Here is a 17252-nt window from a genome sequence, read left to right as displayed (position 1 = left end):
TTTCCCCACTGTGGGATAATAAAGGGCATACTTACTTACTTACTTCAGTCGATGGCTGAGGAATTTGGTTTTTTTTTAATTACAATCAAAAATGCTTAAATTAACAACCAAATGTATCATCATGATGTTTTTATAATTCATTATTCTGGAATAAGTCTTAACAAAGTCCAAAATGTTCCATTGGAAAATAAGGGAGTGATTACAAGTGTTTTTAAAATGTAAATGCTTTTTTGAATGCAGTAAAGGTCTTTCAACCAAAGCCACAAATTTGTCCACGCCAACAGAATTTTCCTTTCACCTTTTTAGTCAAAACCAAAAAACAATACATTGCATTTTTTATGTTTTTTATTCAGAAAACTGACAGAGAGGTACTTGTTCTTCAACCTCCAGTGTACTACGTAAAGTATTTCCAAACTTAGGGCATTTGCAAATGATTACCTCTTACAAAATAGTTTCATATTTTGCTCATGCTGTCATATTGCAATCTTTAACCTACTTAACTACTAAAGCAAATGTCATGTCAGGTGAGTAATGTGATGTAAGTTGACTGTAGTTTGTGGGTAATGGATGCCAGATAGTAGATCTCAGCATGGAATGTTACCAAAGCTCCTTCCTTCCTGAGATCACAGCAAGGCTCACTTGGTAGTGTGTCTGTCTCCTGTATGAGATGTTGTGGGTCTGAGGCTGTGTCTGGAACGGAGTCGTCCACCTATGGCCTCTGCTGCATGGTGAGCATCAGTGGGGTGCTTCGGCCATCTTGGATAGTCGGCAACAGCACCACCTCAGACACCTCCAGATGCTGAGTGAGAGTAGAGTAGAATAAAGATGCTTTATTGACCCTGAAGGAAATGAACCCCTTTCCCCAGAGCCTAGGTTATAACCCATCACCAAAATTCAAATGGCTATGTCTTAATCTGTTACTCTCTGTAATGTCATAGCAATGTTGTTATGATGTAGTTGAGTATTTTCAGCAGATGGTGAATAGGCTCGCCAGTGACCCCATCTGCGCAAAGAGTCTATGTGCATAGCAGCATACGCCTAATACACTTTACACAGATCAAACATATAGCACACATCTTTTTCTAACTTTTTTTATGGGTTTTTCAACTTTTATTTGGACAGGACAGAGAAGAGTGGGACAGGAAGCGAGTGGGGAGAGAGACGGGGAAGGATTGTCAAATGACCTGGACCGGAATCGAACCCGGGTCACTGGGACAGTAACCCAGTGCCCTACTGTTAGGCCACGGCAGAGCCAATATAGCACACATCTCCATGCATACATATACATAATACACACTGCTCAGAGCCAGATGCCAGACACCATAACATCCTGGTGGCAATGTCGGGACAAATTGTCCTCATCTAAACCCAATTATGACTGATGGGGTTATCCTCACCTGGCTGGGGTTTGAGAAGAGCATCCTTGGACCATTGTTGTCGGTTTGAAATGTGCACGTGCCTCTCTCCTCTGTGTCTTCCCTTCTGATGTTCCTGGTAGACATAGCTAAAAACAGGGAAACATTTTTCATTCGGGGCTCATATCAAACTGCATCTGAAAAGTCCAATAGGTACTCTTTCCAAGAGCACTTGTAAAGCGAAACACACTTCATGATGAATATGACTCTTGACTAAAAAGTCATCTTTTGTTAAGTTCAACTGAGAGGAGACTCTTGAATAAACTCTTCTCTACCTGAAGTGGATCCTCTTGAGTTTCTAAGTGCCAGTACAGGGGACGTCCTGGTAACTCTGCTGCTTGCTGCCAGAGCTGTGACAGACACATCATTAGTCAACTTCTCAAACACTTGCTTTTATGAAAACAGCAGTCTCAATTCTATGTGTGCATTCCAATATGCAAACTCGTGTCCTCCACTTGTGCTTGTGGCTTCACGTTTTGCTGATGCCCCGCCTCCATGGACAAAATTAACTGTCAGCCTAACCAAAACAATCTTTGGCTGACTATTTTTCAGTCACCATCCAGTTTGCAAATGAGAAAATTACATTACAATTGAGATTTTGTGAGATATTGAAATATAATGCTGTTGTTAGTGATGTCATCATGGCGTACTACTACTTCCTGGTACGAGGCCACACGCACAAGTGGAGGACGCAAGTTCACATATTGGAACGCACCCACAATCTTACGTGGACTTGATATGACAGAACATCGTAGGAAAGACACACTTGCAATTGAGCAACATCTCTAGAATTCCCATCTACATGATAGCACTGAAGTCAATTGTTCTACATAGTTATACATACAAAATTACACATAGGTTTCCCGTTTACAACCATCCGCGCTGTGAGGAGGGCCAATATGCTAAGTCTATACAAGAATGCTAGTCTATACATGGGTTCTACATTTTTGTTTTCCCCTGACTGCGCGACACTAGCTGCGCACAACTCAACCTCTGATTGTTCGAAACCGCTGTCTGTCAAAAAATTAGCTCACATGGTTGGCTGCCAGTGTTTTGCCCCTCCTCACAATATCGTGTTTAGAAATACGGCAAAGGTTCTTTCAAAGGGAGGTACCACGCCTTTTCTCTTGATGCCGGGTGGGTGCGTAGGTTCCAACAGGTTAACTATGGGATCAAGGAAGGGGAACTTGCACACCTTGTATGCCGATGCAATAGTGTCCTTTTATTGCATGTTTCGAAAATAAAAAAATAACATTGCACTGAGGATGGTCTGAATGGGACCGAAACGTTTGCACTGTTCACTTGGGTAGCACTTTTTTATTTTCAAAACATGCAATAAAAGGAAATTATTGCATCGGCTTACAAGGTGTGCGAGTTCCCCTTCCTTGATCCCATACAAATACGGCAAACCCATGTATAGGGGGCCTATACTACAAAGTTGGTTCAGGATAAGTTAAGGTTAAGTTAAGAGGTAAATCATCTAATAGAAGATCGTGGAAAGGCTTTTGTATTAGATGATTTACCTCTTAACTAAACCTTAACTTCTCCTGAACCAGCTTTGTAGTATAGGCCCAGTGTGTTTGGAGATGTAGAGGTGTGATGGTCACCTGGTGTGGAGGCGGAGCAGCTGAGTAGACTCCTCCCTCCTCCTCCTGAGCTCACCTGCCTCTGCAGCTGACTGACCAGCTGGAAGGCCTCCTGCTTTAGACCACGCTCCTGCTGTAGTTTACTCCTCACCTATATACACACACACACACACACACACCTCCATAAGAAATAAATCTGTCTGGTTTCAGAAAAAATATCATGTCGAATTTAAAAAAAAGTTTCACCCCAATGAAAAACTGGAGTAATATATCCAACAATTTCCATGACTTGACCTATGCATAAGCTTCCATTCAGATCTCAGAAAGTTTTCATTCAGCTTGTACAGTAAGAGTAACATCTGTGGCCCAGCCGTGGCTCAATCGGCTGGGCACTCGACTGCTACACCGGCGACCCGGGTTCGATTCCGGCCCGGGTCCTTTGCCGACCCCTCCCCATCTCTCTCTCTCCCCACTGTCTGCACTGTCCTATCTCAAATATATATTTTTTTTAAAGGCAAAAGAATGGTATGTCTGTGTGATGTGACCTGCTGCAGTTCTTTGGTGCTGTGCTGCTGCTGAAGCTGGCTGTGCCTGCGCCCGGAGCTGAGCTGCTCGGTCAGCTGCTTGATGAGGCGCTCCCTCTCCTCTGCCTCCTCCTGCAGACGCTGCAGACTCTGCTGCCCGGAGCTCTGCAGCTGGCCACGCATGCGCTTCTCCTGGGCACGGCTGTGCTGCACCTCCTGCAGACGCTGGCTCTGGGACACACACAGTGGACGACAATCAGTTAGTCATACTAGCACATAAGTGGCTCTATCTCAATGCCCAGTGTTCTAGCCTTGCTAGGACGTGAAACGCCCAGTGATTGGATACTCTTTGGTGAACTCCGCGGAGAAGCCAATCACCAGGCATTTCACGTCCTAGCAAGGCTAGAACACTTGACATTGAGATGGGGCCATGACTTCTTGTAGAAGTTTTGTAGTCTTGCAAGCAGCTATGAGAGAAAATAGTACATTTGCTACTACAACAGCAGCACAAGGCTTTATTCTGCCTTACTCTTCATTAAGGTTCGCTGACCTTTACACTATGAACTGACACTCTTTGCACACATTGGGCCCCTTAGTACCAATTGAGCATCGTTATAACGCCACAGCCTATCTGAGATTTGTTGTAGGCAATTAAGGCAGTTCTGAAGGCAAAGGGGATGCAACCCTATACTTGGAAGTTGTACGTACCTAATAAAGTGGCTGGTGAGTGTATATGAGACAGGACCATAAACCATAAACGTATACGTATATACTATGTCTATGAGTGTTTTTCAACACTGGGGTGGCCTGGAATTCAAATGGGGTTGCCTGAAATGTCTGAACGTGTGAAAAAAGAATACTGATAAATATTACTAATTGATGTAACATAACTATTCAATATTCTCTTTGAAACACCATTTACAAACTTGCCATAAATATTTGTAGGTTTAATACCCTATAACTTGTGTAGCTCAGTCATGTATTAATTTTGGTTGTGCATTCCAATATGCACACTCCCGTCCTCCACTTGTGCTTGTGACCTCGCCCCACCTCCGTGGAGAAAATAATTAAGTTTCCAAGCTGTCCGCCTAGCCACATCAACTTTTGGGGGACTGCTTTTCATTCACCATCCAAATTGCACATGAGAAAATGACATTAGAATTGCCCTTTTGCAAGATATTGAATTCATTTTCTGTCGTCTGTGACATCATCATGAGGTCACAAGCAGGCAAGGGAGGACGGAAGTCTGCATATTGGAACGCAACCTACCTGTTGGCTGAGCTGCTTCCTGGTGATGTGCACCTCCCTCTGGCTGGTCTCCATAGCGACCCTCAGGGCCTCCAGCTCCTGCTGCTGCAGCGCCCCCTGCTGCTCACTCTCCATCTGCACCCTCATGCAGCACAGCTGCCGACACAGCTCCCTCTGGAATTACATATTACATTACATTACATTGCATTTGGCAGACGCTTTATAACCAAAGCGACTTTCAAAAGAGGACATAATCAAGCCAACATCACAAGCAAATACAAAGTGCACAGGAGATATACAGAACAACAAGTGCAGTTGCAAAGAGGGGTTATTTTTTTATCTTTTATTTTTTTTAATATATAGAGTAAATAACGAGTACACACACACACAAACTAAACTAAACTAAACATCATGTCAGGAGTCTGCCCTGGGGCAAGGCCAGTTCAAGCTGTGTACATGTACACAGTACAGTACATGCAGATGCAATTACTGGTCTCTTATATTAAACACAACTATCACATAGCGTGATACCAAACCGTCTCTGGCGAAGCATTGTACTGTAGTATAACAAGTAAGAAACAATGTTATACACCAAACAAAAACGTTTTTGCTTTTGAAAATTCCATGATATTCCATGACTGTGCATGCAAAATGGTAAAATTCCATGACTTTCCATGACTGGAAAAACTTTTATGAATTTCCATGATATTCCTGAAATTCCATGACCCGTGGCGGGAACCCTGTATACAGTGCATGCCGGTGCAATCATTGTTCTCTTATATTATTAAACTCAACAATCAAACATTACACATTGACATTTTTTACAGAGAGTGTCAATGGCTTGAGGTTGCACTATGATGCACCATAGATGCTTCTGCATCTCCCTCTTCAATTACGTAGGAAGACGAATAGGAAATAGGCTATTCTCTGCAATTACATTACATTACATTTAGCATAGCAGACACCTTCATCAAAAGCAAATCACAACAGAAAACATGATCAGCATCATACAATGAATTACATGGAATGGAATTACATGCACACTCAGACCTAAGGCAACCTTTGTGAACGGACAGTGTGAATTCTGTAAATGAACTACTAAAAACATTACACAGTGCACCTTTAAGAAGTAATTCCCAGAATTTTTAAGCTGTACCTGTTTGGAGGTCAGCAGTTCCCGCTGTAGTTTCCCCAGGGCAGTAGCTTCCCTCCATTTAGCCAGAGTCTGTAGCTTCCTCATCACAACCCTCTGCTGAGAATTCTCTGTGAGGAGGTCAAGATGCATCTCTTTCTAGGTACAACAAAAAAAGATGCCGGATATAAATAAAGTAGCCAAACATCACAGAAGAGATGCCAACTAGCATAAGAATTTCATTTGCGTGGTGATTTCTTTTTTTATAAAGATATTTTTTGGTCTTTTTGACTTTATATGCGATAGTACTGTGAAGGCGGTGACAAGAAGCGAGTGGGGAGAGAGACGGAGAAGGGCCGGCAAAGAACCCGGACTGGGAATCGAACCCGGTTCGGCCGCATAGTAGACGAGTGCCAATGATTTCAATAAATTATATATCATCAGTGAAACGTTTCTTCAGTATTGTAAGGTCATGAATGGCAGCTTAAAGAATGTTCAAGTAGGGAAGTAAATCTGGTGCTTCCCTCACCTCAACCAGGGTGTCAGCTAACTCCTTTGGGTCTCTAGAGGAGTCGTACTTCTTCTGGAGCTTGGTGATTTTGTCCACTCCCTCCCTGCGGACTCGACCCACCATCTGCAGAACGTCCTCCTCCATCTTCTGATGGTAACCATCCAGCCGTGACTACAGAAACACCACATATAAAAGTTCCGGTTAGTGGTATGTGGTATAGCCAAATGATATCCTTTAAGAACACCATCTCTGGTATGTCTTGCAAAGTGTACACATTTTCTCTTCATTTTTGGGCCATCTTTACACTGGGACGGAGAAGTGAAGGTCTGTGCCATATGTAGTAGGTATGCGTGACGTGAAATATTTATAATGCTGATGTGATGTATATGTAGAATAGATATGTGTAAATGTGCAATGTGGGTGCTGGACACCTTCATTTCCGTCAGGATCAATAAAGTGTCTTGGCGTCTACTATAAGGATGTATAGTGTTATCTCTCCACAATGGGGGTGATGTGGGTTGTATGTAATGCATGTATGTCTGTCGGCTGTCTGTTTTTGTCAGTTAATTCTCATGCATGTGGAGCATGGCACATGTGCAATAGTCTTGTGATGTTATTTGTATGTCCTGTCTTAAACGAGTCTTGCTCAGGGATGCAAAATGAATTACTATCATATCATATAACTATCATATACTATCATATCATATCGTATATAAGTACTTCTACCATATCATATAATATTGTAAGTACAAAGTATACTGCAAAGCATAACACTACTATAAGTTCCTCTGTGCATGGCAGGCATGTACCATAGAGCGTCCCCACTTGTCCCACCTTGAGTTGTAGGCAGGTGGTGAGTAGCTGTCTGACCAGCGTGTCGTAGTGCTGCCTGTGCTGAAGGGTGAGCTGCTGCCTCAGGCCTCTGTGCTCCTCCTCCAGATGAACCAGACGGCACCTCAGGGCCGTCACCTCCACCATCAGCCCCCGACACACACCAGCTGCCTGGGCCACAAGCACGGGGAGACACATGGGTTATGTGCTGCTATAGCCAGCCTGCTATAGACACAGACATAGCCAGCCTGCTATAGACACAGACCAGCCGCCTGGGCCACAAGCACGGGGAGACACATGGGTTATGTGCTGCTGCTATAGCAGGCTAGCATCACGTACAGTGATGGGCAAACTGGATTGTGAACTCATGAATCAAAGTTGCCCATGACTGGCAGGAAATCACATGTTAAGTGGGAAACATGTGCTTCCATTGCAGAAACAAGAGGAAAGGTGCATCTGTCTGTTACTAACTGGTGACAGGGCAGCATTGCCAGAGTCAGGGATAGACACAGATGCACCATAACAGTTAAACAGACTCAGTGCAACAGAGATGAGAGTGCCTAACATTGCAGTTCTCGTAGGGTTGTGCATTAAATTAACTATTAGGTAGATGGTGAATCCATGATTGGCCATACACTCACTTTGTTGAGAGGGTCATTGGACAGGATCTGATTTTCCTCCAGGTTCTTCACATCCTAAATCAAAAGGTTAAATATCAAAAGGTTAAATATTGGAGAATATATATCAATTGCATACAACATACAACAGGTTAGGGCGAACGCACAGAGGGGAACACGTTGTCTGCTCTGAATAAACAAGGAAAAAGTAAAATAAGTGTGCGGTTAACTTTTTCTTTTGAAGTATTGTTTGATTTGCACCTGATGATTTGCATGTTACCTGTTCCCTTTGGTGCAGCAGCTGCGTCTCCAGCTGCAGAAGGTGCTCATAGAACTGCGAGTAGAACAGGAAGTTGCTACGCTCTCGACCAATCACATCGCGCAGCAGGAAGTTCAAACACTCCTGGAGGTGTCCACTGGAGAAGGTGACCTGGAGGGCAGAGCACAATATTGCAGATTGTAATCCTCAAACTCAATATTAGTTGCCTTCTATTCTCGTCTTCAGTACCCTCCAGTGTTTCAATGTCGCTGTCGTCTTTGAATTTCCATGACCAGCATGATGTTCATGATATGAATTTATAAATATTGCATAAATACAGTGTATATTACGTAAAACTATGAATTATAAATATAATTTGCCACTATCATCATCATCACCATCATCATCATCATCATTATAATAATAATAATAATAATAATAATTGTATTTGTATAGCACTGTGTCATACAAGGCATGTAACTCAAAGTGCTTAACAAATGGGAAAAAACATTGTTAGAGATAGATTTAAAAGGAGAGGTATAGAGGAGAGGCAGAAAAAGCAGGAAGGCAGAGGAAGAAGAGATAGACAGAGAATGTAGAGTCATAAGGTCAACGTAGGTTAGGACCAGGATTCTTAGATGTGTAAGGTAATCAGCATCATTCATTCAAGTCTTGAATAGATTAAAATGAATCATTCTGTCTATACGGTAATCATCTTATTCTTCCTCAAGGCATGGAGAGTTGTATAAAGTAGAAGTAGACCTACTCTTACAGATGTAATTACAGCACTAACATTATGATATTACATAATCAAAACCATGTAATATGATATACTACATCTGTAAGAGTACTTCTACTTTATACAACTCCGAAGGCAAGTAACAGTAGAGCAGTGGTTCACAAACTTTTTTGAGCAAATCCCCCCCTTGACCTCATCATAAGCTTCCCAAAGCCCCCTTGACCCCATCATAAGTCTGCCAATGAGCCCCTTAATATTGAAAAATAAAAAACAATAATACCCCCAATGGGAACTAAGCCCCGTCCCCACTCAGCTGTGTCATTCTCAATCCCCCCACCCAACCACCCCCCTGGGGGGCTACAGCGCCCTTGTTGAGAAACACTACAGTAGAGGATGTTTTCACCTGGTCTCCAGATATCTGTCCTCCAGACAGCAGCTGTTGGGCGAAGTTTTCCACTACCAGCGGCCTCTCTGGTGTCGGGCAGTGCTTCATGGGGCCCCTCTTCCACACATCTCAACACACACATTACAATATTACATTACATTACATTAAAATACAATACAATACATTACATTACATTACAATATTACATTACATTACATTACATTAAAATACAATACAATACATTACATTACATTACAATATTACATTACATTACATAAAATTCAGTAGTGTAGATGCTTTTTTCCGAGTGACTTAAAAACGACACATGATCAGGAGCATACAAAGTGTGGGGAAATAAATAGCAGGGTTCCAACTGGCAGAGTTCTGTGTAGAACGTTAGTAAAAACCTCACTCCCGAAGCCTCATACAGTATCGGTAGCGCTGAGCTATCAGTTTGGACCAATGGACCTTTAGCTCAGCGGTATCGTGACTGGTAGGTGGCAGGTTTGAGACCTTCAGGATCACCTCAGTTACAAGTGCACATAAGCAGGGGTTAGTTTTTTATGAAGAATAGCTGTCATGGAAGGGAGGGGTCTTCACACCGCTAGAATAGTGAACCTAGAGCTATTAGTATAGGTAAAATATTCACAAACTATCGATCGTAATATGTACACGTATGCATTTTAATTCCATTGTGTGTGGGTGTGTGTGTGTGTGTCTAAGTGAGAGAGAGAGAGACAGACAGAGAGAGAGAGAGAGAGAGAGAGAGAGAGAGAGAGAGAGAGAGAGAGAGAGAGAGAGAGAGAGAGAGAGAGATACCTGTAGGCAGGGCAGTGTCTTGCCGTGCTCTTTCTGACATCAGCAGTGTCATCTCTTTGGCCATCTTCCACTGCACTGCTTTGATCATGTCACACTCTGTGCTCTCCAGTAGCTTCATCAGCTGGGCAAACACAACATGTTAATTTATTCTTAACTCAAATGTTGTGAGCAGGCAATTTGACTAATTTCTCTAGCTGCTCTGGCTTATTACATGTCTGAGAGAATGATACACAACTTGTATAATACATTGATTGATGGATATGAGCATTTGCATACATCTTCCATTATTATTTTAATAAAATATAATTATTTGAAGTCTGATATGTACTGCGTATGATCTGTTTGTTATTAAATGTTTTATTTCATTGTCATTTCAGTATTAGGCCTACAATTATGATTTATTCATGACATGATACATTCATAGCAAATTATTCATATTTATGTACGATTGTATCTTACATACATCTCTGTACTTGCAACCTCTGTACTTTTCACTTGGGCCTACCAGCTATGTCTGCCAAGTTATATAAAGAAAGGAAAGAATAGGAAACAACGGTTTTCACTGTCATGTAAGCATTAGGCATACTGTACTTCTGAATTCTATTATTTATTAATGATATCAGATCATTCATATTTATATGAAATCCTGTCTTATGTAAAGACCCTGCTATGTGAAGCTACGTGGGTTGGTTGCTCCACTCATGATGGAGTTTTGGGCCCGGGCCTATAAGCTGATATTTAGCTTCTTTTGGGGACCGTTTGCTCCATACTGCTCTACTTTCTCATGACACGTAATTTAAGTCGAAGTCAAAGTCAAAATGTGTGAAGAGAAATAAATAAATAAATAAATAATCCATTGTTTCATATTCAACTGCTCTGTATGGTGCGGTGCTGCAGTGGTCGGGAGCTCTGATGTAACATACCTCCCAGGTCTTCAGCTGTACCTCGGAGGCGCCAGCAGGGGGCAACAGAGCCTGGCTGTCCAGCAGCAGCATTGCCTCATAGTGCTGCTCACAGCCCAGCTGCTGGGCCAGGGCCCTCATGCTGGGGAGCTGGATCTCCTGTCTGAAGCATGAAGCAGGCACATTCAGGAAGTCACCACTTTTTTGGGAGGGCTGGGCTTAAACAGTTAGAAATACATTTAAAATGTCTCTCTCGGGGGGGCGCTGTGGCGTAGCGCGCTAAGCCCCCGACATTTGGGCGTGCATGCCCATGGGGACCCCGGTTCGAGTCCGGCCGGGGTCATTTCCCAACCCTGCCCCATCTCTCTCTCCCAATGGTTTCCTGTCTCCTCTCATACTATCCTGTAATAGCAAAGGCCAAAAAAATAAAAAATCTCTCTCTCTCTCTCTCCACAATCCAATGCAGGTCTCAAAGTAACAGCAGTTTTAAGGATACAAACAACACCTCCTTCTCCAAATATGACGACTACCAATGATGGAGGATATTGAACAATGTTTGGCAATTTGCTGTGCCTTCACTGTCATAAAGCCCACCATCCTTAGACCCCAAGTGACAAGTCTATGCACATGTCCCAGGCTTCCAAAGATAAGTGCTAGGTATTGGCATGTATAGCCAAGGCTAGTTATTTTCTGTTCAAGAGGGCGATATTTTACTCTTTTTTTTACGATTTTTTACTATTTTACACACACACACACACACACACACACACACACACACACACACACACACACACACGCACACACACACACACACGCACACACGCACACACACACACACACACACACACACACACACACACACACACACACACACCGATTTATTGTTGTTCAAAATGGCCTGTGACAGTGCAGCGTGTGAGCAGTGTGAGCACCTGTAGAGTGTAGCGAAGAGTCGGTAGAGAGTGGGGCACAAAATAAACACAGGGACTCAACAAAAGTAGACAAAAGTACAACAACAAAACAACAAAAATAGACTGCAGTGGAGGATTTTATGTCAATGTTGATATGAAGCTGTACGGTGTGATGGAGAAGTTAGCAAAGCCCACCTGTAGAGTGTGTTGAAGTGTCGGTAGAGGGTGGTGCTGTGGAAGTTAGCAAAAACCCTGCACCTGTAGAGTGTGTTGAAGTGTCGGTAGAGGGTGGTGCTGTGGAAGTTAGCAAAAGCCCACCTGTAGAGTGTGTTGAAGTGTCGGTAGAGGGTGGTGCTGTGGAAGTTAGCAAAAGCCCACCTGTAGAGTGTGTTGAAGTGTCGGTAGAGGGTGGTGCTGTGGAAGTTAGCAAAGCCCACCTGTAGAGTGTGTTGAAGTGTCGGTAGAGGGTGGTGCTGTGGAAGTTAGCAAAGCCCACCTGTAGAGTGTGTTGAAGTGTCGGTAGAGGGTGGTGCTGTGGAAGTTAGCAAAGCCCTGCACCTGTAGAGTGTGTTGAAGTGTCGGTAGAGGGTGGTGCTGTGGAAGTTAGCAAAGCCCACCTGTAGAGTGTGTTGAAGTGTCGGTAGAGGGTGGTGCTGTGGATCTGCTGCACCCCCAGCCTGTGGCAGCCCCAGCACTCCTTCAGCACCTCCAGCTGTTTCCACAGCAACAGGAAGCCTCTCTGCTGCTCCAGGACGAAGGCAGGGTCCCTCTTCATCTTCCCAGCGCTGCCTACCCCATCCTCAGGTATGGCAACGTCATCAAGCCCCTACAGTACACAAGACATGTACAGTACAGCACTTCATCATGCGTTTATTTGGTCAACTGTAGCCTCAAAATGTGCGCTGATCCACTGGTGGAATGCTGTACTCACTGAAAAGACTTTACTACAGTACTGTACTAGTACGACATTACAGGGCCTTTTGTAATACATTATGACTTGGTCATTGCCATGCTGTTAACAACAAACAGGGGCCATGTCCTACGAGAGACAGTTATTATATTAAGTAAGGAGTGACAGAACAAATATAATGGATGAAGAATACTAGAATACAAGCACACTGTCTTGTCTAGGGACTACAGTAAATCTCCTTTCTTCTCCACTCTCATCCTCAATTGAACCTTCCGCTTGTTGTCTTGACATGCAGAATTTCCTTTCCCTGTGTTAATGGCTGATCAGCTATTTGTTTCCATATTTGATGGTGTGCTTAATAAATTGTCTAACAACCGCACAAATTAGACCAGAAATGAAACAGAAGTTCAAATTTTGTGAATACGCCAGATTCTACATTATCTTCTTTGACTATTGCTGCACAAGATTCTTTCTTTAGTCTACAGGGGTGGGGAACTTATGTCTCAAGGTTCATTAACGGCTCCTGAGGCTGTCTTATTTGGCCCCGATATCATTTTAAGGTTATGCAGCTTCACATGAAATATGAAATGTTTGTAAAGTTACTGTACATTTCAGGGGACCTAGTGAAGGTGGGGTCTGTTGTAAAGGTGGCCATCTTCAATATAGGCTTAAAGTGCAGGGGGAAATTCTGGTTTGTGTTCATAGTGCGGCCCTAGGAGGACTTCTACGGCCCTTGGAGGAATTTGAAGAGGCCCTTGGAATCAAAAAGGTTCCCCATCCCTGGTCTACTACAAGATGAGTGTTTTTTAAAAGATTTTCTTTTTTTTGATATATATATATACTGCATATATTTAGGGGCTTTTTAAGCCTTTACGGGAGAGATATGGGGTAGGGCTGGGAAATGACCCCGTCCGGACTCGAACCGGGGTCCCCATGAGCATACAAGCCCAAATGTGGGGGGCTCAAGATGAGAGGTTCTACTGAAGGAATGATCCTGTGGAGGAGTGAGTTGAGGTCTCTGCTCCTTTACCTGGGTTACGTTGTCATGTTGTGTAGCAGCATCAGCATCAGCATCTTTGCTCCTCCTCGTCTCCGTGTCTAGCTGCAGAGGCCGGGCCACCTGCGCTCCACTCAGCACCTCCTCCAGAAGCAGGGACACGCCCAGCAGCTCCCCATTGGCCACCTGCCGACTGCGCTCGCCCAGCCCACTCACACACAGCTGGGGGTGGACAGGGGGAGAGGAAAAGGGGTGGACGGAGGGATGCGAGAGAAGGGAAGGACACACAGTAAAAACTTAGCCTCACAATGATATGAATTGAGTTACGTTTAGAAGTCAAGTTGGTGTAAAAGAATATCAGTTTCAGGCGGAAGCCCATAGAAAACAGTGGAGTGCTTCTGTCTAGGCCACCTGATACATCTAAAGACCAATTGCAACACTGTTTTGGCCATTTGGCAACTTGGTTGGTTTAAAAAGAAAAATTGCATTGCAACCAATGCAGCTCCACTGACCTGGCTGCAGCACATTGCACACAAACCCTCCAGAAACAAAGCAGTTTCTGGCTGACAGATGGACTGACAAAGTGGCATATAGCCACTGCATGTGACTAAAAAGTAGCACATGTGGAACTCCGCAAATATGGAAAGTTCCAGAAAACAAGCCTCAGTGGATCAACTAATGACCCACCGCTTCTCACTGATGTAGAGGGTACAAGCAGAGACACTTAATATAGGAAAGGACTTTGGTACAAGTTAGGGATCTGGGACACTCCATACAAAAGATCAAAACAGGTGCAGAATTCCGCATTGTACCTTCATGTCATGTGTCAATCAGTGGAGAGCTTATATGAAAATTAAAACAAAACTATACAGTAATCGTAGGGGGCAGTAAGAAATCAATAAAACATAGAATAATACTGTATATACTGCAGGGCCTTGGTGGATATCAGGTTTGGGTCAGTCAGAGAAATTAACTAACAAAAGAAATTAGCATAGCTGGATGGAGCTGGAATTTGAATGATACATCAAGTTAACATACTCAAGTTAACATACTCTATGCAGGCATGCATTGAAAACAAGTGTTTGACAAAGGTCAGACTAAATCTCAAACACGAGTTGCAAACTAGCCATGATCTGGCTATAAATCTTCTATGTATCACATACAAGTTTTGTCATGGCCTTGCCATGTTATGTCTGTAATACATTGTACCTACCAAATAAACTACAAATTAAAACATATAATTGAATCACTCCACCTGCATGCAGTACTCTATGGGTGGAACATCCCAAATATCCAGGGGATGACGTCCATGCCGAGACACAAACCACCTCCAAGGGAACAGCCTCTGTGCCTGAAACAGATGCAGTGAAGCGCGTCATCCACTACACTACACCACCTAACTGTAATGTCCATTGAAGCATGCCATCCACTACAATATAGTACACTACCTAACTGTAATAATGTCCCTTACGTGTCCTCATCACTGAGGGTTCACTAACTGAAAGTTCTAGATGGCGCCTGACTATCCAGGCATTTCATGTTTGTGGTAGGCCTACAGCTCGACACAGCGTGACTTGGCCACCACATTTTGCTTTTCGATTAGGCATGACACAGCTCAATCAAAGTGCAATAAGTGGTCGCCGAATCGCGCTGTGTCTAGCTGTAGGCCTACCAGAAAACCGGCAGTGGAAAAGAGGCAATGCAGGCATGGTTTCAAGTCCAAAGACATGGACTGATGCAAATATTTGTAAATAGTAGAGTAACTTTATCCATTAAATGTAAATATAACTCATGACATAATAACTCCCAGCCTTAAATGCCAATCTATGTACGGTAGAATGTCATCTCCATTCAGGTGCACGCATCAGCCGTCAATTAAGCTGCTATAGCATGCATACGAGCCCTATCTCACGCCTTTCGTAAAGTCTTCACGAAAAAAATAGATTCATTTTCGTGGTGCATTCACGTTATTGCCCGTTTTTCGTGGTAGGGCAACGAAACGCTGCCTATTCACTTGAATTGCCCCACTGCTGCTATGGTTATCCAAGCGTCTGCAGGGGCGGGGAGGGGGTGCTGACAGAACACTGCTGATACACTCGGGACTCACTAATTCGACGCCCTTTCGGTACTTACGCCTTATGTCCCCTAAACCTAAACCTAAACCTAAACCTAACCCTAACCTTAACCCTACTTAACCCTAACCCTAACCCTAACCCTAACCCTAACCTTAACCCTAACCTTAACCCTAACCTTGACCCTAAACCTAACCCTAAATTGCTTGTTTGAAATGTTTGATTACCATGTGACGGTAGGCTACCGAAAGGGCATCAAACTAGTGGGTCGCTAGGCAATAGTCGGGCAATTCAAGTGAATAGGCAGCGTTTCGTTGCCCTACCACGAAAAACGGGCAATAACGTGAATGCACCACGAAAATTAATCTATTTATTTCGTGAATACTTCACAAAATGAGTGAGATACGGTTGTGCATACACACATTTAAATGTCAATCCCTGAACTCAGGTAAGGTGTTAGTCCACCTGAAAATAAAACCTGTTCACCTGAGGGCTGTGAGGATCCAGTGGCTGGGGGAGGGGCAGTCCGCAGGACTGCTCACTTCCTGTGAGTCTGTCACTCAACAAAGGGAGGGCGTGTCCCATGTTGTCACTGACACTCTGATAGGCTCCTATGTTGCCAGTGGACAGGAACGTTTTTCTGCAAGAGAGTTTAAAGATTTTATAAAATAGTCTGGTTTCTATTCAATTCAGTTGCCTGATCAGAATGTGGATTCATTGTCATTCATTGCCATTCAATGACATGTTCAAATGCATGCATTTCTTACAAGATCAAAAATTCATGCAGATCTCAAGTGTTGATGAATTAATGAACATTAATTACAGTATCTGAATGGCTTAAGTGCACATATTGGAGGAAATGCATTGATACGAAGGTATTGATTGTCTACTTTACGTTTTACCATCATAACAATGCTGTCCACAGAGTTAGAATGGATGTTGCAGTGTATGTCTAGTACAACTGGATTACTAAGTCCTGCCCTCCATATGTGACAGCAAACCTCTATGGGAGGCAAGCGCTATTCAGTCATACTGCTATTCAGACATCAGATATGCCAGGGTTAGGTCAGGGTTAGGTTTAGGGTAATTGCATGCACTCGCCCTAAACTGAAAAAACCTCAGCAATTAAGCACAAACCATATAAATGGCAGATTTCGGTGGGAAACGTGACGATATTCAGACAATAGACATCAGTGTCTGAATAGCGGCATGTCTGAGTAGCGCCATGTAACCCTCATCCACTCTACGTAGTTTGTCACTCTGAGCTCGAACCCTCAACCTCCCAATCTCAGCAAAAGCTGGGCATGGGATCACAGGTCCCGCTGAGATACGTAGAGGTCAATTCCGATAGCTCAGCGCTCACACATCTGTATGAGGCTTTAGTAACATTCTTC

The 17252-nt window shown here is 43.5% G+C and overlaps 1 protein-coding gene across 1 annotated transcript in view; it reads right to left on the bottom strand.

The window, feature by feature from the left end:
• Positions 1-2840: 2840 nt before the first annotated feature.
• Positions 2841-17252, bottom strand: part of si:ch73-242m19.1 (uncharacterized) — a 38333-nt gene continuing 23921 nt past the window's right edge. The window contains exons 31-46 of the mRNA XM_063223888.1: positions 16345-16498; positions 15042-15137; positions 13820-14008; positions 12497-12705; positions 10990-11131; positions 10067-10187; positions 9266-9375; positions 8145-8294; positions 7885-7942; positions 7251-7414; positions 6435-6587; positions 5930-6064; positions 4795-4947; positions 3547-3756; positions 3023-3152; positions 2841-2845 (exon numbers count right to left, since the gene is read on the bottom strand). Coding sequence (XP_063079958.1) covers positions 2841-2845; positions 3023-3152; positions 3547-3756; positions 4795-4947; positions 5930-6064; positions 6435-6587; positions 7251-7414; positions 7885-7942; positions 8145-8294; positions 9266-9375; positions 10067-10187; positions 10990-11131; positions 12497-12705; positions 13820-14008; positions 15042-15137; positions 16345-16498 — 2179 coding nt within the window. The remainder of the gene's footprint in view (positions 2846-3022; positions 3153-3546; positions 3757-4794; positions 4948-5929; positions 6065-6434; positions 6588-7250; positions 7415-7884; positions 7943-8144; positions 8295-9265; positions 9376-10066; positions 10188-10989; positions 11132-12496; positions 12706-13819; positions 14009-15041; positions 15138-16344; positions 16499-17252) is intronic.

This window comes from Engraulis encrasicolus, chromosome 19 (genome assembly GCF_034702125.1).
Source record: "Engraulis encrasicolus isolate BLACKSEA-1 chromosome 19, IST_EnEncr_1.0, whole genome shotgun sequence".
NCBI lineage: Eukaryota > Metazoa > Chordata > Actinopteri > Clupeiformes > Engraulidae > Engraulis > Engraulis encrasicolus.
The sequence above is the reverse complement of the archived record's forward strand: the minus strand, read 5'-3'. Positions and strand labels throughout refer to the sequence as shown.